We start from the raw sequence: 22,925 nt of genomic DNA on the forward strand, positions 1-22,925 counted from the left end.
TCCGGTGATATTCCTCTCACCAGTACAGCTCCCGTGGTCGCGTCCGACGGCGGGACCGGAAGAGGAGGTCTTACCGGATGTCAGCAGGCTGGCTGGGTCCTTCAATCAATGGGCTCCGGCAGGGAACAACTAGTTTCGCAATAATGCTTCGTCAGGTTCCTGCCAGATGCCCTGTGTCTTCCCTCTTTATAGGCAAATATCTAATTGATGATTGGATTGGTCATCAATTGGTATTGGTACAATTAAATAATAAAATGTAAAAACGACCTTTATTGAGTGTTGGGTGTTGGACTAATGCCCAATAATATGAAAGACCAATAATGCTAAACTCTAAATACATACATAAATATGTTACAAGTAGTGACAATGTTATACACAGTAGTTAATCATGCACACATGATCTCTATCAGTTCTATGAGACCTTCCCTCACTCGAGGTGTAGGCAATTAGTAATTTGTGCAATCTACAGACATCTTTAAACAAATCTCTTAAAATTGGTAGCAGGTGCAGCACAATAACTTGTGAAGTAAACCTCTAAGTAATTCCTTCAGCAAATTAATTTCATACCTAAAGTGGCCCTTGCACTTAGAACTTCTGTGATGTGTGACATTTAAACTAAATGCAAAAAAGCTTATGCTCAGATGGATGGATTTTGAGTGATATATAAAAAATATAAAATAATAAAATAAGAATATAAAAATGTATTGTAAATAAAAATATTGTATAGATGAATATATGTGTAGTTGGGGCTACCATATGGTATCGCTTAATATGTTTAGACTATTTGTCCTGAAAAATATATATATATATGGTGTATTACCCAGGTTTAGGTGATATATGTTAAAAAGTATCCCTGTGTGTGTCGTGACTCCCCCTTTAGTTTGGAGAATGTCAATGGTGACTGGAATAGAATTGGAAAAGAATTATTCCTACAAATGTGATAGTTCAGTAATTCAAACATAATGATCAGTAATTTAAAGATGTATGGAACTTGGATATATTTTCAATATGATTCATTGGGGATTTGACCCCACGATCATATTAGGCCTTACTTAAAAGCAGAGTGATAAGTTGGCTGTGCTATACAGAGGCAGATGGACTTCATGTACTTGTTTGCACATATGCGAACAGAGAGAGTACAGAATTCTGCAATGAGAATAACAAATGTTATTATCCCAAATCCAATTCCAGACACCACCAACATTCCCTAAAACTACCAACAAGGGGGAGGCAAGACATATACAAGGATACTTTTTAACTTTTCATCTAAGCCTGGGTAACACAACAATACTCTTTACCCACATTTGTTATTCTCATTGCAGAATTCTGTACTCTCTCTGTTCGCATATGTGCAAACAAGTACATGAAGTCCATCTGCCTCTGTATAGCACAGCCAACTTATCACTCTGCTTTTAAGTAAGGCCTAATATGATCGTGGGGTCAAATCCCCAATGAATCATATTGAAAATATATCCAAGTTCCATACATCTTTAAATTACTGATCATTATGTTTGAATTACTGAACTATCACATTTGTAGGAATAATTCTTTTCCAATTCTATTCCAGTCACCATTGACATTCTCCAAACTAAAGGGGGAGTCACGACACACACAGGGATACTTTTTAACATATATCACCTAAACCTGGGTAATACACCATATATATATATATTTTTCAGGACAAATAGTCTAAACATATTAAGCGATACCATATGGTAGCCCCAACTACACATATATTCATCTATACAATATTTTTATTTACAATACATTTTTATATTCTTATTTTATTATTTTATATTTTTTATATATCACTCAAAATCCATCCATCTGAGCATAAGCTTTTTTGCATTTAGTTTAAATGTCACACATCACAGAAGTTCTAAGTGCAAGGGCCACTTTAGGTATGAAATTAATTTGCTGAAGGAATTACTTAGAGGTTTACTTCACAAGTTATTGTGCTGCACCTGCTACCAATTTTAAGAGATTTGTTTAAAGATGTCTGTAGATTGCACAAATTACTAATTGCCTACACCTCGAGTGAGGGAAGGTCTCATAGAACTGATAGAGATCATGTGTGCATGATTAACTACTGTGTATAACATTGTCACTACTTGTAACATATTTATGTATGTATTTAGAGTTTAGCATTATTGGTCTTTCATATTATTGGGCATTAGTCCAACACCCAACACTCAATAAAGGTCGTTTTTACATTTTATTATTTAATTGTACCAATACCAATTGATGACCAATCCAATCATCAATTAGATATTTGCCTATAAAGAGGGAAGACACAGGGCATCTGGCAGGAACCTGACGAAGCATTATTGCGAAACTAGTTGTTCCCTGCCGGAGCCCATTGATTGAAGGACCCAGCCAGCCTGCTGACATCCGGTAAGACCTCCTCTTCCGGTCCCGCCGTCGGACGCGACCACGGGAGCTGTACTGGTGAGAGGAATATCACCGGACGATCAGGCTGATGCTGGGCTGTTTTAAAGCTGTACCGTGAGTGTTATTTTGACTTTGTTTTCTGTACCTAATACATTCTATTTTGCTCACTCACCGAGTTCGGCCCTTTTCTTCCTATTTGGGCCCCCGGGAGAGAAGCAACTCACGTACTGCCCCCACCAGGAGGGTGAGAAAGCTATTGTTTTTAGCAGCATTCCGTGAAGGAAAGACTGCGCATTAAACTCTGCTAACCAGCCCCATTATCCCCTTTTTACCTCAGACCAACAACAGGCTATATAAACACACCCTGTTAGTCATCCACATATAGCACGTATTCTGCTTCTGTTCACAAAAAAAACACACAATTCCATTTAAATTTTATTTAAGGATTTTATTTAAGGATTTTTAAGCTATTTTAGAATATATTTTTTCATATATTTACTTTTAATTACCAAGGTTCTTTAATTCCAAAGAGTTTTAAGCTATTTTAAAAATATATTTTTCATACATTTTTAATTCCAAAGTTCTTTTGGCTGTATTGTACCGTTCGATTACTAAAACACTAATACCGTGTTCCATATCTTCCTATCCTCTTATCTCTACGTTTGAGCAAAATCCCGTGCGCTGACCAACCCTCCACCTCCACTGCAACTACAAGAAGATTCCGGGCTTTATCTTCTCTACTGGTCCAGCTGCAGAAAACAACAAGGGCAAGTATACACTACCCTTTCTTTGGTTACACACTACCACACAGGCAACATCACAAGCCTATACAAATAGGGAGCGCCCCAACCTCTTTTCTTTCTGGAACATTTGGGTAAGACTGATCATAACATGGTCTCATTTGAAATAAAGTATCAAAAAATAGATTTCTTGGGTTCAACAAAGACCTTAAACTTTAGTAAGGCGGATTTTAATAAACTGAGGTCTAATCTAGTAGTAATACAATGGGATGATGTTTTTGCAGGGATAAATGTAGAAGATAAATGGGCAGTCTTTAAAACATTGTTAGAAAAGCACACTTATCAGTGTATACCCTTGGGTAATAAGTATAAAAGAAATAAGTCAAAACCTATGTGGCTAAATAAACAGGTAGGGGAGGAAATGGACAAGAAGAGGAAGGCGTTTAGATTCTTTAAGTCAGAAGGGACGGAGACATCGTATCAGAATTATAAGGAATATAACAAAAATTGCAAAAGGGCAATCAAATTAGCAAAAATGGATAATGAAAAAAGGATTGCAATAGAAAGTAAGGTCAACCCTAAAAAGTTCTTTAAGTACCTTAATAACAAAAAAATGAGAAAAGAAAATATAGGACCCTGTCAGTGTGAGATGGGAAGGCAGATTATTGGAGATAAGGAAAAAGCTGAGGTATTAGAGCTGGCCTAGCCGGCATGGGTGGCTACAGCTATTGACCGGGGGGTGCGGCCACCCCCTCCCCCCCACCAGCTAGGCTGGTGGTCGCGTGCGCGATCAGGGAAGGCAGTTGGGGCGGTTGTTTTTTTAAATAGAGCCAAGGAACAAGCAACTGCCACTTGTTCCTTGGCGTTCAAACTGTTTCCCACCCACCCATCCCTTTTGACTTAAGTTTAAAAAAAAAAAAATTTAGTTTTCCGTGTTAACATTTCTTTATTTTGCAGATAAATAAGAGTATATTTGAAACAAGGAAGAAAAGATTATGATGGAGGGGTCAGTGGACCAATTGCTTTGTCGCGGCGGCAGTTGGGGGGGGTAGGTGCTTGTCCCCCCAGAAGTGGCTCGGGGCTGGTAATCGGGGGGTTTGAAGCGAGGGGGCAGGTCACCGGGACGTACTTCCGGGTGCCCCCTTTGCGTTGCCCAGCTCTGAGCATTCTGGCGTGGACAGGTGGTACGCTATCCCCATTTGTGTTAATAAATAAGCCGCGGCCTTTTACCTCCATAAATGTGTCCTCTCGTTATTTGTATGTTTTTATGTAGAGGGTTTACAGGAGAGGGGGGGGGGGGGGGGAAGCTCGCGCCTCCTTGGTCATAAACAATTCTTTGCCTCTGTGTTTACCAGGGAAGAATCAAGTTCAATCGTAGTGCCGCAGGAGGAAGCCACAACCTCCATATTAATGAACAATTGGTTAACTGAGGAAGACGTTCATAAGCGACTTAAAAAAATTAAAGTAAATAAGCTCAGTAATAGCCAAACCATTACATTTAATATTCAAGGACTCCATTTCCACAGGCTCAGTACCACAAGATTGGCGTAAAGCAGATGTGGTGCCTATATTTAAAAAGGGAGCTAGATCACAACCGGGAAATTACAGACCTGTAAGCCTGACTTCAATAGTAGGGAAACTACTTGAAGGTTTAATACGGGATAACATTCAGGAATACTTAATGGAAAACAAAATTACTAGTAATAGTCAGCATGGACTTATGAAGGATAGATCTTGCCAAACTAACCTTATTTGTTTCTTTGAGGAGGTAAGTAGGAATTTAGACCAGGTAATGCAGTTGATGTGGTCTACTTAGATTTTGCAAAGGCTTTTGATACGGTTTCACACAAGAGGTTGGTGTACAAAATAAAGAAAATTGGACTCAGTAATAATATATGCACCTGGATTGAAAACTGGTTAAAGGACAGACAACAAAGGGTTGTCATAAATGAAACTTTTTCAGGTTGGGCTAAAGTCGTGAGTGGAGTACCTCAGGGATCGGTACTAGGACCCCTGCTTTTTAACTTTTTTATTAATGACCTTGAGGTTGGCATCGAGAGCAAAGTCTCCATCTTTGCTGATTTCTGTAAGGTAATAGAATCAGAGTAGGATGTAATTTCTCTTCAGAAGAACTTGGAGAGACTGGAAACCTGGGCAGGTAAATGGCAAGTGAGGTTTAATACAGATAAATGTAAGGTTATGCATTTGGGATGCAAGAATAAAAAGGCCTTACAAATTAAATGGAGATATATTGGGGGAATCCTTGATGGAGAAGGATTTAGGAGTGCTTGTTGACTGCAGGTTTAGCAATAGTGCCCAATGTCATGCAGTAGCTGCAAAGGCAAACAGGATATTATCTTGCATCAAACGGGCAATGGATAGAAGGGAAGTAAACATAATTATGCCCCTTTACAAAGCACTAGTAAGAACACACCTTGAATATGGAGTACAATTTTGGGTACCAATCCTAAGAAAATACATTATGGAACAAGAGAGTGCAGAGAAGAGCCACCAAATTAATAAAGGGGGTGGACAATCTAACTTATGAGGAGAGGCTAGCTAAATTAGATTTATTTACATTAGAAAAGAGGCGTCTAAGAGGGGATATGATAACTATATACAAATATATTCAGGGACAATACAAGGAGCTTTCAAAAGAACTATTCATCCCACGGGCAGTACTAAGGACTCGGGGCCATCCCTTAAGGTTGGAGGAAAGGAAATTTCACCAGCAACAAAGGAAAGGGTCCTTTACAGTAAGGGCAGTTAAAATTTGGAATTCATTACCCATGGAGACTGTGATGGCAGATACAATAGATTTGTTCAAAAAAAGGTTGGACATCTTTTTAGATGGGGAAGGTATACAGGGATATACCAAATAAGTAGACATGAGAAGGATGTTGATCCAGGGATTAATCCGATTGCCAATTCTTGGAGTCAGGAAGGAATTAATTTTTCCCCTTTATGGGGTTTTTTGTTTGCCTTCCTCTGGATCAATAAGTAAGTATAGGTATAGGATAAAGTATCTGTTCTCTAAATTTAGCATAGGTTGAATTTGATGGACCTATGTCTTTTTTCAACCTCATCTACTATGTAACTATGTACATCAACAACATCACAATAGTGTCACTCTATAACACTGACCTCCTAGGGCCATAAACCCACACCCCATACCCAAGTGTCCCAAGTGTCCCACAACCCCACCCAAGTGTGAGACTGCGCTGCCCACTAGATGAGGTGTATAGTTGGTGTACTTGGTGTATACCTGCCCGGGGCTCTTGCACCCGGGTATAGCAGAACAACAGCAAGAGGATCCGTCTGCGTCCAGCGCCAAAGTCGCAGCGATGGCATCCTCCTCCAAATAGGATGGTCTCCCTCTGAGTTATCTCACCATACAGATAGTCTCTTATCTTTAGTGAGGTAGGTCTGGTCCCAGACCACACTTGTCAGGGTCGCGCAGCACTGCAGCTCTGTCCCTGAACTTAACCCACTACTAAAGGGGGCAGGGTCCCTAACTGAAAGGGCCTTCCCTACAGCAGCCACAATCTAATAGGAGTAGGGGCCTACTGGGGTCTCTGGCCTAGTGCAGGGGCCACTTGCTCCCTGTACATGTACACCCTCCCCTGTCCGTGTCCCAGCTCCTACTGACTAGCATGGTGTGAGTGAGTCATATCCATATCCTGTGAGCAGGAGAATCTGTAACCTCTATTGGCTGTCTGATGGCATGTGATAGAGGTGAAAGGGCAGTCCCCAGAGGCTTCTGGGTAATATAGTACCTTGTGGACCTCTTTAACATTGGGGCCACGTGCGCGATCACAACTGCGCATGCGCAACTCTATAATGGCCACCGTTGTTCTCCTGGCCCTATGGCTCAGGCTCTACATGTAATGGCCACCGCTGGGAAACCCCGGCGACACACTCACCCCCGCAGCTGCCCCCACCGGGATGAGGGTAAGGGTGGGGGGATCGAAGGCCCGGGGAGCCAGAGGGGACCTGGCTACACAATGTTTATGCAATTTATTTTTATCACATTCTAGGTTGGCTAGTGTCATCTTTACTATGTACATTGTGGCCATTATCAACATAGTAAAGATATTATTAAACATCCACCTGGGATAGGTGATTTTAGTGAATTACATGTGAATAAGTAATTTTGCGACTCCCGACACGTTAAAATTTTGCTGCTATATCACAGTAAAAGCCTAATTTCTCTGCTTTGCCGCTGACGCTATGCTTTTAGTAAATAGGTTAATAGAAATATTGGCAACATCTGGATAGATTTTTTTTTCTAGTATTGGCCTTTTAACTCTTTCAGTGCTGTAAAGTATTCAGCACCCTCGCTCCATAGACTTGCCAACACCATGACCTCGAGATCGCTAGTGTAGTGATCAAATGGTTACAACCTGCCCCCATCCGTCCCGACCTCAATCTCCCCCCTCTGTTGATTTCCCTTCCCGATCTCCCCTAGAATTGTGCAAAAAAGAAATTCCATATGAAAATGTGGTCACTGCTCACATAAGTTTGCAGTATAAACATTGGGCAGCAAAAGAGGCTATATTTTTTATTTGTTTGGTATGTACTCCAGAACAGTAAAGCAAAGGCTATATGGACTTCTTTAATCAGCACCTGGGAGAATAAAATGCTTTGGTCTGTCACTGCAACTAAGTTATCATTATTTCCTGCAGTTTCCCTGTACAGGCCTGAAATACTGTAACAGAAAAGGCTTTGCTTTCCCTCAAAGCAGCTTGTAATCACTTTGTACCGACATGTGCCAGCTGCTAAATGTAACTTTAAACCCAGCATCCTAACATTTGAGACATCTAAGAAGCAGTATGGACAATGTTGTGAGTCATTTCTTTTTAATAGCGTAGTATTTAAATAAAACAGCAAAAGATTTACATTGGCAAACAATTACGTTGTGGGTTTTTTTTTCTGCAAGAAAGAAATGTTACCAATAAAAACAGATTTCTTAAAGGTTCCGCTTTCTTTTTATAAGTTTAATTTTCCATATGATGCTGGTTGTCCAACTCAGGTAAAGTTTATGGGAAAGAACGGTACTATTTGCTGTTTTTACATATCGTGTGATTCGTGTCAATACAACTTAAAAAGTACAATAAGCAAGAAACAAAAATAACAGTAAGAAATAGGGAGGATAGGGAATAGTAGACATGGAAATGTTAAAGTGACACTATTTGATTGTATGTATATATTTTTTTCATATAGTACCTACCATGCATCCATCGCTTCAGGGAGGAACATGATGTTATAATACAGGTACGCACAGTAGGAACAGGAATCCCTGCCCAGAAGAGCAGACAATCTAAGCACGGGGTTCGGACCAGGATCCATGCCATCAGCAAGCAGGACATGCAGGTTTCATGAGTATGCTTTGTATGGGACAGTCCTGAATTAGCTGCTGGACACTTCCATTCACTACTAAAACATTCCTATCTATATGTAGCAGGGTCCCCCCTGGTCCCCCTTACCCTCGCTGCTGCGGGGGCTCCCGGCGGCCTCGGAAGCAGGGCGCCGCCATCTTGGTTGTGTCGCAGAGGTTAGCGCATGCGCAGTAGCGACGTGGCAGCCATGTTGGTAAAGGAGAAGTGGCAGCAGAGGCGCTCCGTAGCACAGGGACGGTCCACAGTCGCACATGTGCAGTTAGGGCGATGCAGCGGCCATTACAATGTTGCACAGGCTCAGCGGAGAGTAGTGGCGGCCATTACAGATCGCGCACGTGGCCCCAATAGGAAAGAGGGCCATGGAGGACTACAGCCCCCAGAGTGCTTAGATGCAGACAGGCCACCTGACACCAGGGAGCCAATAAGGCTTACAGCTTTCACTGAGAGGAAAGATACATTGTTGTGTGCTGCAGTGAGGAAGCAGAAGAAGCTGGGACACAGACAGGGAAGGGTGAGTAAGTGTAGAGAGCAAGTGGCTCATACACTAGGCCAGACATACCCCCTCAGGCCCCAGCAAGGGACAGGGTCCTGTAGAACCCAGACAAGTGAGGGTACAGCCAGGAAGCGTGGATCTCCTGGTATTGCTGTGAATGTGAATCACTCTCTGCGGCTGCAGAGATAAGAGACTTTCTAAAGGTGGATCACTCCATGAGGGAGCCACCCACCACCAGGCAGAGTTACAGGACATCGCTGAGGAGATCGCAGAGCGGTGGATCCTTTGGGAAGTGTCTGCAGCCCCAGGTGCTGGAGCACTGGGGTAGGTATCATATTTTAAGTGCACCAACCTACCGGTACATCAGGCGCTGATCCCGTCTATAGGTTTTGGGTTTCTTAGAGGACTCGTGGGACTCTGGGTACACGGTGTTGTGGGAGGAGTAAGGTGTAAGGGTATAGCCCACTTAGGGGCAAGGTTATAGCTGCCAGCTAGTGGCAGAAGGTGACACGGCTGTGTTGCTATTATGTGATGTGATGTTATTATTTTGCCCATATAGTAAACAGTTATGTATATATATATATATCTAGTGTATGTGTTCATTTGAATGTGTCCTGCGAGAAACAACTCCCGCTCTGCTGGGAGCCATCGCAGGTGGAGGTGCTGTACCATATAGTATTGTTCCAGAGGATACACCCCAGGCTCTCACTGGCAGAGGCTCAGACCTCCTGTGAGCCGAACAGGTAAAGCACCACACCTGGTAATACATATAGATTCTCCTCATATGCACCCTATCTGCGATTGGGGGGGGGGGAGGAATATGGGTTACATATAATAGCCCTAATACTTCTATAGCTTGGTTAGAAAGGGCAGTTCCCTACTTGTGTTCAATATAAAGCTAATAAAAAAAAGTGACAGACCTATTATTGCTCAAATCTTCATGAAAATTAAGTGATTTTTCTGCAAGATATTTAGCCAAATTAAAGGGGTCTCGTTCTCCCTGAACAGTGTGTATGTGTGTGTGTAGGCACACTTAATAGGCAAAACCATGCCAAAGCATCAAATTATGAAAAAGCTGAAGTTTATATAATATTATTTTTTTCTTCTTTATCTCTAAAGAAATAAAAAAAGCTATTGTCTACAGTTGTGTAGACATTGGTCTTTAAATGGTAAAGCTGATTTTTGTTTTACAAAAAATAAGCTATCATGTCGTCTCGCAGAGATAAGAATGCCCAGGTTACCTGGAGAATAATTTTGCATTGACAGTCATTTATTGCATTATGTGTAAGAGGCTTTCTCTAAATATGTGCATATTATTCAAAATTCTAAGTACAGGACACTTAATGCCTGGTAATTGACCTGTTTAGTTGAAGAGATCTAATATGTATAGTAATTGGGCTGACTAAGAGCCCCTTTGATATCCCAGGGCTCATATTTTCAATGTTGTTTGTCGTGTTTTTAAAGCTTCTATATCTCTTAACTGTGCTGCACAATCTCAATTTAGGCTCAGGAAGCCAGACAAACTATCAGCTCTGCAAATCTAGTAGCCCAGGTTATAATATGGTCAGCCCTAGGCTACCGGACCAAGTTTATTTCAACTCACTGTCCCGAATGTTTGATAAATGGGTGTAACTTTCAAGGAAATGGGTTGTAATAGCAAGCTTTAAACTTTGAACAAAAGCAATGTACATTAATAAGACGTAAAAGGTTACAGAATACATTTATGGCTTTTTTTTAAATATATTTAAGGACTTGATAATGTTTGTTTCCCCTGTCCTGAAAGTGACCAGACACAATGGCAGTTACGTATCCAGCAGATTTAATTATAGACTTGTTGCTCCTGAATTAATTTATATCCTGTCTTTTACCTGTGTTTGTAATGTAACAAACTGTTTTCCTTCAACTTTAATACATTTAACACAAGTATCTTAGACATGGCAGTGCCAGGGCCGAAGTAGTGTTTTTTTTCTTAGACAAATTAATTGGAGCAAAATATTTATACATCCCATCACTACACATGGAATAAAATAACTACGTCCACTGATTCATATGACCAATCCCTTGTACTAGTGGACACCTAGTGGATAAAAATTAACATAAAACACCTTAAATCAACATTTTGCGCCATATTTTCTAAGTGGTGCTATTCTATAAGACTGAAAACACAATGCAATAGAATTTCCCAAGTAAGATACAAAGTAGGACTCTACTCACAGATTTCTTAGTGTAGTCTCTTCCATTTATTAGGGAGCAGTGAAGAATACAACGTTTCAGGTCCCATACAGACCTTTCATCAGGACCTGAAACTTTATATTCTTCACTGCTCTCTAATAAATGGAAGAGAATGCACTAATAAATCTGGTATCTCACTTTGGAAACTCTGTTGCATTGTTTTTTCAGTCTGTCTCGTGCTGGCCACACATTCAGAGTTTTTTTTCCCACCTAATTTGTTTTCCCCAACATATGTTTTCCTGCAATTCTATAAGACACCTTCCAGCTCTGGCTAAATAGACTTTGAATGCTCTTTAATGGGCCAGAAGGTGTCTTACGCTTAGTAAATATCATGGGCCTTTGTCTTTATAAAAATACTCCCTTAACATCTTTTTAAAGCCAAAACACTACCCAATGGTCAATTTTCAGTATCCCACTTTACTTGCTGTGCATAATGGCATTGAAACGGTTATATTAAGGCCATACATCAAAGGATAGACCCCCAAGATGCATCCACACTTCTTAGGTTCCTCAACACTGTTTAAAATGCAGAAATGCAAATGAGCACAGATACTTTTAGCTTCAACCTTAAAGTTTTCGACGGCTTGTCTCATGTATGCACAACATTAATAAAGTACATAGTGTGCTCAGTTTGAATTTCCAGGGCAATAAAAGTATGTTTTTTATTTAGTTAATGATCTTGGTCCAAGAAACAATATTGTTTTCCCAAGGAATCGAATTTGGGGGGGAAAACGCGTTAAATTTTGCGAATGCATTTTTAACAGTTTCACACTAATAACATTGTATCTTCAAAGGACAATAATGAGAGGTTATGTCATATTTTCTCCCATAAAGAGCATAGCATTAACTATAACGGGCGTTAGTGATAATGAGATGCACATTATATGGAAACAAGGTGTTATCATAACATTGCATATCTACAAAAGTCTGTTAATGTTAATGCTGGGACTTTTTTTTATTTTTTAGTTAGATCATATTTCACATGCACACCTTAAAATAGGAGTTTTACAGTGTCTGGATGGGTGTAACATGTCTATTTCCCATTCGTCTCCTCTCTTTCTCAACTTGAGTTAAAGACCTATTTCAGGGTCTGGACCAGAGTAACTATAAGACATATTTAACATCACTATAATGAAGAAGTGCCCGGGCGCTACCTCAAATGGAAGTGGTGGGGAAAACCAAACTTGTAAAAAATGTAAAAAATGTATAAAACCTTGTTATGGTGTTTTGGGTCCCCACTTGTCGTCTTAATGCCCTCCTATGACTCAGACCCCCACAGGATCTATCCGAGATCCTTAGTGGCAATGGAAACAGAAAAAGAAGGGGGAGCACAGGTTAGGGGATGATGGAGGGTATCGGTATTTTCAGTGAAGTATGAAATACAGATATAGCAATACCCAAGCTTTCTAAGCTGAGGTGTGGGGAAGGTGGTATAACAAAGGATAAATAGATACAACTTACACGGCCCTCTGTAAGTATGGCTCGCATCAAGGTATCTTTTGTTTTTATCTTCCTTTGTTCGTCCGGTACGACAATCTTCCTTCCCTGGTTCTCACAGTGATTTCCCTGCTTCTGCCGCGGTCCGTTTACACTCGAAGTCGCAGTGCTCCATTCGGATATCCCCCACGGCCAATTTCGAAGAATTAAAAGAAACTCTCTCCAGCTCCCACTCTCCCAAGCCAGAGTATCAGCACAACTTGTCTCTTGCATGCTGAAAGTTGTGCTGATACCCTGCTGTGTGTTTTGTGGATCTAGATGGGGGCAGCTGAGTGTTTTGTTGGTGTGTGTCTGCAGTGTTTGTTCTGTTGGTGTGTGTTTTGTGGGTGTAGAGGGGGCAGCAGTGTGAGAATTGTGGGTGTTTGTGTGTGTGTCTGCAGTGTGTGTTTTGTGGGTGTAGAGAGTGGAGGAGGACTGCAGAGTGCCTTGTTGGTGTGTGGGTGGGTGTCTGCCTTGTGTGGATTTACAGGGGGCTGCAGTGGGAGGGAGGCTGCTGGTGAGTGTTTTGTGCGTGTAGAGGAGGTATGGTATGTATGTGTGTGTGTGTGTGTGTGTGTGTGTATGCGGTGTGTTTTGTGGGTGTAGAGGGGGCCTGCAGTGTGTGTCTCTTCAGTGGGTGTATTAGGGTGGAGGGGGGCTGCAGAGTGTGTTTTGTTGGTGTGTGTGTGTGTCTGCAGTTTGGTGGATTTACAGGGGCGCTGCAGTGTGTGTTTGTGGGTGTAGAGCGGCGGCTGCTGTGTGTGTCTTGAGTGTGTGTTTTGTGAGTGTATAGGGTGGAGGAGGGCTGCAGAGTGTATTTTGTGGGTGTAGAGGGGGGGGGGCTGCAGAGTGTTTGTGTATATGTAGCCATGTGTAAGATTGGTGTACATATCTCTTTCTCATGCCTAAAGTTAGGAGTTCAGTTTCCTGTTGTTGTGCTGCCTCTGTTCAGTGAGAGGCACGTGAAGGTCTGCAACAGTGTTGCAGTGGTCTCATGCTAGCTGTGAGTCAGTGAGCATACGCAGCAGAATTAGAGGAGCTGACAGAGTCAGAGCAGCTCAAGAGAGAGATGCAGAAGTAGAGACAGGAGCTTACAGCAGACAGAGAAGCTGGGGAATCTCTTTGAGAGTAGAGGTGGAAAGCAGATCTATTAGAGGAGAAGGGACCTTCCTAATGGAGTGCTGCAAAGAGATGAGCGGCTGAGCTGCTAGCTGTGAGGGGCAGCTTGCCCATACCATGCAAATAAAGATGCCCTGTTCAAAGATACCCCCACTGTGTGAGTGTGAGATTACTCAACAGTGGCAGTCACCACCGAGAAGGAGTTCCTCACCAGGACCATCTCCCTGCGGAAACATAGATCCTGATGAGGTGGAGGTGCTGCACATGATGTAAGTTGGACTCGCACCCACTACCTCAGCTACCTGTCCTGATGACATCCCCTAATACCATCAAGCGGGAGACTCAGGAGTCCTGTTACTTGCAGGTGCACCACCATACACGATCACGTAATGGGGACCGGTTAGACCACACGGGCCAATGTGAGATTGGGGGGGTCTGACAAGGGGGTCCACCCGTTACATTTGGAGGTGCTGCTGAGATAGACCTGTCAACAGGACAGGCTTTTGCTAGGCACATGCTAGGAAACAGGGAGAGTGTCTGCTGCCACTTTGTGCTGCGTGGGACGGAACCAGGGGTAGTCGGGGAGCTGCTGGAGCTGCAGGCCGCACAGATGCCTTGGGATCCTGCTAGGGGTTAGTAGGTCTGGAGAAGGGGGCTATTGCTGTTCTAGTCGCCTTGAGGTAGCACTAGTGGGGGACGCCTGAAGGGGTAAACTGGTAACGTAGGGCAGGAATTCTGGAAGGGTCCGCGCTAGGCTAGCCAACAGTAGGTAGACGCCCAAAGTACTGCATGGAAGAGCCAGAGTACTCTAGTCTCCATTCCAGACCACTTACCAAGGAGCACAGACTGGAGGAAGGAGAAACAGTAGACACTGAGAAAGTGAGCCTAGCCTGAGGTAGTGCAAACACAAGTCAGATCTACATTAGGTACACAAGGTGGTGCACAAGGCATTTTATTGCATCGGTGTGGCAGCTGCCCCGCAGAGAGGAGCTCCCTGTGCGATAACAGAGAAAAGAATGGCGACCGCAAGAATGGAGGAAAATTATCCCTTGGTAGAAAGTGCCTCTCCTCTAGAGTCCACCAGGGGGAGTGCGCACAGTGAACTGCCAGTAGCCACTTCTGTTCCCCCTAAAAAAGAAACAGAATGCAGCAAACCACAACCTCAGCTACCAGGGGCATGGCGGGCCAGAGGAGTGAGTTACCCCTTTCTTTTGTGCCCGTGTATGCATGAAGTGAGGAAGGGCGATATGGACTTTGCCTATTATTCATTGCCTAAAGGATTCCGGGAAGTATCCACTGACGGGATCACCAGCTTGAGGTGTTTGGGCTCTGATTGTGTATTTCTGGGAAAAGAACTTGTTTGGGGAGCTATTTTCTTTGTGAAAGGAGCAAACCGTCTTGTGTCTAGCCCTTTTCTGCCTAAGCTTGAGGAGTTCCAAGCCCCGATGACAGAGACGGCTCCAGATCTGGTTCCAAAACCGGAACCCCAGATGATGGAACCACAGCTGACGGAATCAACGAAGGGTAAGGTGACTGCCCAGGGAGAAGGGGGATCGCTACCACTGGTACCGGCGGAACAGGACCGCTTCAGGCCGATGGACACCAGCGAATGCGAAGCGCCCCGACGCTGTTCCCCTGCGGAGATGTCCCTACCCCCATCCTGTACTACTGAAGACAGTAGTCAACCAGCTGTGGTGATGCGCCAGCCGGCGGACCACACAAGTGAAGCTTAAGATAAAGAGACATTTATCCCATCTGCTGCGGACCCTGATGTAGGCCCGTGTGCCCTACAACGGCCAGTCCGGCCTACCACAGAGGAACCCATCGCAAGCCAGCGGAGTGGTGAGGAACCTCCTAACCCCACACAGGCGCCGGTGGTGGCAACGGCGGAGAAAGGCCTAGCTCAGGCCCGGATGGAGCGGAGAGCAGAACCATCACTTCCGGTGGCGGATGTCATTCTGGAGGAAGAGGTTCCGGTTGGGAACCCAACGCAAGATGGCGGCGAGTCAAGCGAGATGGGCATGTCCTCGCAGCCAAGCAGCTGTACCAGGTCGCCTGGGTCCGGGAAGAGCCGGCAGGCCCTGCGGAAGCCTGGGAACATGGACACGGGTGAACCGGAGTGCCAGTCCGATGGTACCGGGCAAGGTAGCGAGAAGTTGCGGGTCGTAGCCCCGCGTATGCCGGCAGTGTTTCCCTATGTCCAACCCCCGGCCATAGTTAAAACCCCTGCCCCTGTCACTTTTTCCTATGGGTCCCAGTCTAGCCAAGGGTTGTCTGGGGAGTCCCGAGCCACTTCTGAAGAATGGACTGGGGAAAATCTGGACTGGGGTGACTGCTTTGCCTCCGATGAGGGATCGGGGAGGGAAATGGCTATGCAAAGAATGTTATACAGCACTAATGATGACAATAGTACTGTTAGTGTGGGGTGTGATCCTAAGAGCCTTGGGTCAAATTTTGGGTCCCCAGGAACATTGGGAGTTTTATCTAGGAATTTGGGTAATGTTGCTCATATTGTGCCTATTGCCCGGGGAACCCCCTATGTGCCTCCAGTGTTGGCAAGAGTTATTAGGGATCGCCAAAAGTGGTTACTTAATTTTCACCATCCATGGGAGGGAGAAATTAAGTTCGAAATGGGTTCCCTTGATGAGGATAGGGGATATGGCACTGATGAAGAGGAAGGATCAGGGGAAGAAAAATGGGATCCTGGCGGGTTAGACGAGAAGTGGTGTAGTCAAGAGGGGGTAGTCTACATCTCCCAGAGAGGCCTTAGGGACGTGTATGGGCATGATCCGCTCAGTCCACTAGCATCCAGGCCAGAGTTATGGGCTGATTGTGGTTGTCCAGTATGTCACCTAGAGTGTTACAGCATTGCTGCTCTAAACCCAGTGGACCATGCTGTGCGCAGGCCACCTTAAGAGGGTATGGTAGTACCAGTAAGGGATACTTCAGCATAGAGTAATCCTAGTGGTTACACATCTAAAGTTAGGATGTATTTGTTAATGTTTATGAGAAAAGATATGTACTGTAATAATGTGTTATTATGTTTTGCAGTGCTACCTGAAGGAAGGTTCCTGAAAATTTAGGTCCCAGCCGGGTCGTTGGGATTCCACCAGGGGGAGAATGTAGCCATGTGTAAGATTGGTGTACATATCTCTTTCTCATGCTGGCAGTAAACCTGGTAAGTATGCAGGATTGCCAGCAACAATCAATGGAGGTTTGCCCTCAAACCCTGGTGAGGTGTCATATATCCCAAAGGAAGTGACAACATGCATTGTGTCCACACTTAGTGATACAGATCATGTTTGTTCTCTGGGGGGTGATATAAGACACAGCACTGCCTAAAGTTAGGAGTTCAGTTTCCTGTTGTTGTGCTGCCTCTGTTCAGTGAGAGGCACGTGAAGGTCTGCAACAGTGTTGCAGTGGTCTCATGCTAGCTGTGAGTCAGTGAGCATACGCAGCAGAATTAGAGGAGCTGACAGAGTCAGAGCAGCTCAAGAGAGAGATGCAGAAGTAGAGACAGGAGCTTACAGCAGACAGAGAAGCTGTGGAATCTCTTTGAGAGTAGAGGTGGAAAGCAGATCTATTAGAGGAGAAGGGACCTTCCTAATGGAGTGCTGCAAAGAGATGAGCGGCTGAGCTGCTAGCTGTGAGGGGCAGCTTGCCCATACCATGCAAATAAAGATGCCCTGTTCAAAGATACCCCCACTGTGTGAGTGTGAGATTACTCAACAGTGGCAGTCACCACCGAGAAGGAGTTCCTCACCAGGACCATCTCCCTGCGGAAACAGATCCTGATGAGGTGGAGGTGCTGCACATGATGTAAGTTGGACTCGCACCCACTACCTCAGCTACCTGTCCTGATGACATTCCCTAATACCATCAAGCGGGAGACTCAGGAGTCCTGTTACTTGCAGGTGCACCACCATACACGATCACGTAATGGGGACCGGTTAGACCACACGGGCCAATGTGAGATTGGGGGGGTCTGACAAGGGGGTCCACCCGTTACATATATAAGGGGGGGTTGCACAGTGTGTGTGTGTTTGTGTGTATATAGAGGGGGCTGTGTGTCTGTACAATTTCATTTGAATAAACACGTGCAGTAAAAGCAAAAGAATGTAGACAATGCTGATAAAAAAAATCAATATGACTACAAAAGTGTCTATCTTTTTTATGAAAAATGTAAAAAAAAAATAAGCCTACATTTAGCCTACTATAGTCATAATCCCCTCAGAAAAGGGCATTACTGGCTAATAATTCTCTGGATGGGTTAAAGTCCCTTGGGCCTTCAACTCTTCCAGCCAGGGCATTATTGGCCAGTAATGCTCTGTTCTTTGGGGATTATTACTTAAGTAAAGCATATAAACATTCTACCAGTGTGTCACAAAGACGGCACTATAAGCACAGCCTGAAGCGTGGGGCATCAGGAAGCCTTGTTAGAGCGCTGAGTGGGTGCGACACGGCTGTTGGCGTTATGTGGAACTACCATTGATCCCGCAGGGCCTCCTCATCGTGGTTGTGTATATTACTATTCGTGGCATCTAATATATGTGGTGAGGTGACATCATTTCTACATGTTCCATGCATATTTTTTAAAGATGGATTTTCACTTTTGTACCAAATAAATATGTGTTATTTTTTATTTTTTTTTGACAACACGTTCCTCAGTGCTTTACTCTGTTTTGGAAAATTTCTTGCTGTGATATCAGGCCAGATCCACTTACAGAGGAGGACTATTCTCAGTATGATCTCTGCAATGAATTAAGGACCCAGTGGAAACTACCGGTATGTTGGAGTATTATTATCCCCATGAATATACATTATAATAACAATTGTGTGGGCAATTCCTTTTCTGCATTATATTTCTAAACCATGAAATACCTGCTAAACTTGAGGCTCTCTGAGGAAAACTGTTGTGGTTGTTCTTTGAGAGAGTCCTCAGATTAAATAAGATTATATAGGCTCTAGTGCAGGCATCTTCAGTTCTACTTTGACTAACAGGCTGGACATGTACAGAAATATTCAGGATCATTAAACAATGCGTTATATACATTTTCAGAGGAGGGAGGATAATACACACAATCTCTTTAAACATGAAGGCCCATATTTAACTGAATGGGATATAAAATGTCTTCTGGGGCAACACAGTGTTTTGTAGCATAGCACTGCTTAGTAAGTATAACCCTCGGTGTTACCTAAAATGAAGGCGCTATCGATATTTAATCTTTTTCTTTGCCTTGGTCTTTGTTTTCTACTGCAATCGTTGAAGTTTTTTTTTAAATCCATTCTTTGGATCCCGCTTTCCAGGGCTCTGGTTCTAGAAGATGACAAAAAGAAAATAGGATAGCAAGAAAATTAGATCAGTTGTTTCAAAATATACACAAAGCAAATGATACATTACACAATATATTTGGTGGTTAGCACTACATATTGATGCTTTAAAAAAGGTTGGACACACAAAATATATATATTTTAAATCCCTTTTTATTAGGCTACCTTAAATTACACAAGCCCTATAGAAAATACTGTTTTACCACTTAGCACCATAACTGTGGTTGAGACCTCGAGGGTCAATATCTTTTAATTCCACAGATGGAAAAAATGTCCATTACAGAAGATTGGTGGTTTTATGGATCTTGTAGCTGTTGTATGGAAATGAAATAACCAAAACCAGAAGCAATGAAGTGCACGAAAAAGTGGCCGCTGAACAAAGTTACATTTATTCAAAATTAGGAGAATATTAGCTTGTCTGACTTTCTCCTCTGGCTATTTTTGGTATATATCAGCCTGACATGCTGCGGCACTTGAAATTGATGGAGTCCTACCTCTCAGGAGCAGTCCTGTTTTTAATAGAAGGGGCATTAAAGTTTATGTGCCAATATAAGAAGTTTGTCATTTAATGAAATTTCCCCATGCATCACTGTAATTGGTGTACTGTGCTCTAGTAATTATGTTTTTTTGTTTTCAATATGTGTGCGTCTTTGAGCTACAAAGAAAGAAAAAGTATTTTTGACACTGGGCAACATTTCACGCTTCCACTCCTGAATATTATCCTTTTGATATACTGCAGGAGACAATATAGTTGTTTAATTATATATTATTGTTAATATAGATATAGATAGATAATATAATTATTTATTTACCTTCACCCCTTCATAGCTGGTTTTGTGGTTTTAAATTGTTGCATCCTTTTTTATATTTCTTTTTTTAAATAATTCGTGGTCCTTAATAAAGCAATTTTTTACACTAAATAATACAAAATGAAAAATTTCCTGTTTTGTTTTCTTCCAAATACAAAAACATCAAAGTGGCAAAGACGGAGAATTGTTTGTGTCAGAGGGTGCTAAAATCTTCAGAGATGTCAACCTTCAAGGGCCAAAATCAATTAGATGTGGGGGATTCTGGACCAAAAATTGATAGCATTTTAGAAAGAAATAACTGATTTTTATCAGTGACACTTTATTGAAGTCTATGAGACTGCTGATACTAAAAATGAGTGAGACTCACAGATAATCAGTGAGAGTTGAAATGTATGTATCTTTTGTGCGGCAGTGATCCATAACAATTAACTTTATTGAGATTCTCATATAAATCAGTCCCTTGGCAAAGGAATGTGAGAAAAAAATGAATTATTAAAGTTTTTATAATATAACAGTGAGTGAATATTTATTTATGTTTTTGACAGATAGGACAGTTCTGTGGCCTTTAAGATCATGTGACTGTATGGATATACTTAGCATAGTGATACAGTTCGGATGATCTATTTCCCATGTTTCGTGCGGACATACTGACTATGATTATTCTTCTCACCTTACAGCCCCTACCAAACGTTGTCACAAAAGTGCGATATGGGTGAAAGAGACCATTCATCCGAATGCCTGATTTTGTATGATTATGTGTATCACACTTTCATAAGTCAACCTCCAAGACAGCATATGAAACCTTTGCTAAAGGGAATTAAAACAATTATACATTACTACAATATTAATAAGAGACATCTAGCAATGAAGGAATTAAAGTAGCCTCACTGGAGATATCCTTACTAAAGCCATCATATTTGTTGTCCGTCTAACCACAGTAGTAGTTTCTCCACTGGTACTTGGAAAATTTAATGGGGGATGATAGGTATCAGCAGTTGTTAATTATCATGGACAGTATTTACATTTGCCTCCCTCCACTCGAGAAGATTAAAGTTATTATTTATTATCACCAAGATTTTTTATACATACTGAACTATTGTGCATTAAAAAAATGTTGCATCAAATACTAGTACAGATAACTATGCGTTATTATCCACTATTTATAACTCCCATGTATTTTTCTAGTGATGTAAATCAATGCAATATGTGTTTAGACTGTATCTGGGGCATGTCTGACTCACAAATACAGAATCCTCCTTAATGTTTTCATTTTCCTTTGTAACTTCTTTTTTTTAGGAAATTATGCCTCACCCTCTATGAATGAGGGCCATTGAAAGTGGTATGAGCGATAGCACTTTGCTTATACAACAGAGTACCACAAACATTCTCTCACTAACATAGTCAACATAATTCTTTAGGTTCTGGAATGATGGTTGGTTCATGGACACGATAGAGACTTTCGCAATGCATCAGCAGTATTAATAAGGTGCAGACAACACATTTTTTCTGAATAATAAGAAATGTAAGGGGGTATGACTTAAAGACTGGAGAAATGGGGAATGTGTAAAGTGCTTCTTTGCTGAAAGGTTAGTCAAAGTATGGAGATGCCTCCCATTATAAGTGATTGTAATTACAGGTTTTGCTGATTATAAGTGTAGCACTGCTACTCAGCCAGATATATTCAAAATGGATGGTCTTTATTGTGCAGCCACTGCTGATGTTCTTACAGCGATTGCAATCATTTGGCAGGATAGCTTCCAGGTTCCTGAATGGTACAGGCCTGCTGGTAATGATGAGGCCTCACTAGAGTAGTGATTGCACCCAGTCCATGAGGGACTGAGCACATGTCTCCCTCCCAGCTGGGAGGAGACTTGGCTTACATCCTCATCCTTGGAAGGGGAAGAGGGAAATGCCTGAACCCCACCCTGTGAGAGCTGTGTTAATCTCTATCATTTAGGACACCTCCTCCATGGTGCAAAAGGGGAGGGCACAGGATCTGCATCCTTATTGGACACATGCAGACTCCCAGGTCACTTCCACTTCAGTCACTCAAAGAGGCTGTAGAAGGAGGGAAAACACCACAGGATAGCCTGTCACTGTCTGGATCTTACTAGAACTTACATGACAGGCAAAGCGGAAAGGAAGCTGGCCCAGCCATGGCCACATAAGGCAATGTTTTTTTAATAAAGTTACGTTAAAAAGTACATACTCGCCTTATAATCGGGCCCCACCCATTTTGCGAGCCAGTCAGCAGTCGGATGTATGAGGTAGGAGGGTAAAACAGAGGAGCTCCACCTTGGGGTCCTGAAGCAGCCATGTTGCTTGTGGCAGGAAGCTCAAACTGAGAGAGACAGACACAGGTAAAGAGAGAGAGAGACAGTGTGTGTGTAAAAAAAATTATTTCCAGCTTATACTGAAATTAGGGGGTCGCCTTATATTCAGGGTCACCCTATAATCAAGAAAACACAGTAATAAAGTATTGCATTAGTTGTTTTTTTATACTGGAATGTAGGCTTATTGTAGGTTTTGATAAGGTTCATGGAGCAGTATGACTGTTTGTAAGACTCCTTGGTGAAGCCAGTTTCCTGAAGTTTGTGGTTCAATACTATATCAACACCGAGTATTCAAGGAGCATTTTCTGAAAAATATTTTTTAATGTTTATGTAGTTATGAAACAGGGGATTTCCGGAGCTGAACCTCACTAATTTCAGCTCCGGGGTCCCCCTGCTTCCCGAGTAATATACCAGAGAAGCCCATGCCGGTTACTTCCTGGTTGTTAAATGTCTCGCGGATCGCAGGCCACCAGCAAGCTACGATGCATGATGTTACAGCTTCCTATTGGCTCCTATACTGTGGGAGATTTGAGCCACCATATTGTGTGCCCAGCCGGGGATGCTACCGTCATGAATTAGGGAGGTAAATAGAGGGTCACCGG

The 22,925-nt window shown here is 42.6% G+C and overlaps 1 protein-coding gene across 4 annotated transcripts in view; it reads right to left on the reverse strand.

The window, feature by feature from the left end:
- The window catches only part of LOC142489230 (uncharacterized), a 138,033-nt gene that overhangs the window by 85,445 nt on the left and 29,663 nt on the right, over positions 1-22,925 (reverse strand). For all 4 annotated transcript variants that reach the window (XM_075589637.1, XM_075589635.1, XM_075589636.1 and 1 more), the window contains 2 exons: positions 22,204-22,331; positions 19,046-19,167 (listed from right to left, as the gene is read on the reverse strand). In XM_075589637.1, the coding sequence (XP_075445752.1) occupies positions 19,046-19,167; positions 22,204-22,307 (226 nt within the window). In that variant the 5' untranslated portion in view covers positions 22,308-22,331. The remainder of the gene's footprint in view (positions 1-19,045; positions 19,168-22,203; positions 22,332-22,925) is intronic.

The sequence above is a fragment of the Ascaphus truei genome, chromosome 3, assembly GCF_040206685.1.
Source record: "Ascaphus truei isolate aAscTru1 chromosome 3, aAscTru1.hap1, whole genome shotgun sequence".
NCBI lineage: Eukaryota > Metazoa > Chordata > Amphibia > Anura > Ascaphidae > Ascaphus > Ascaphus truei.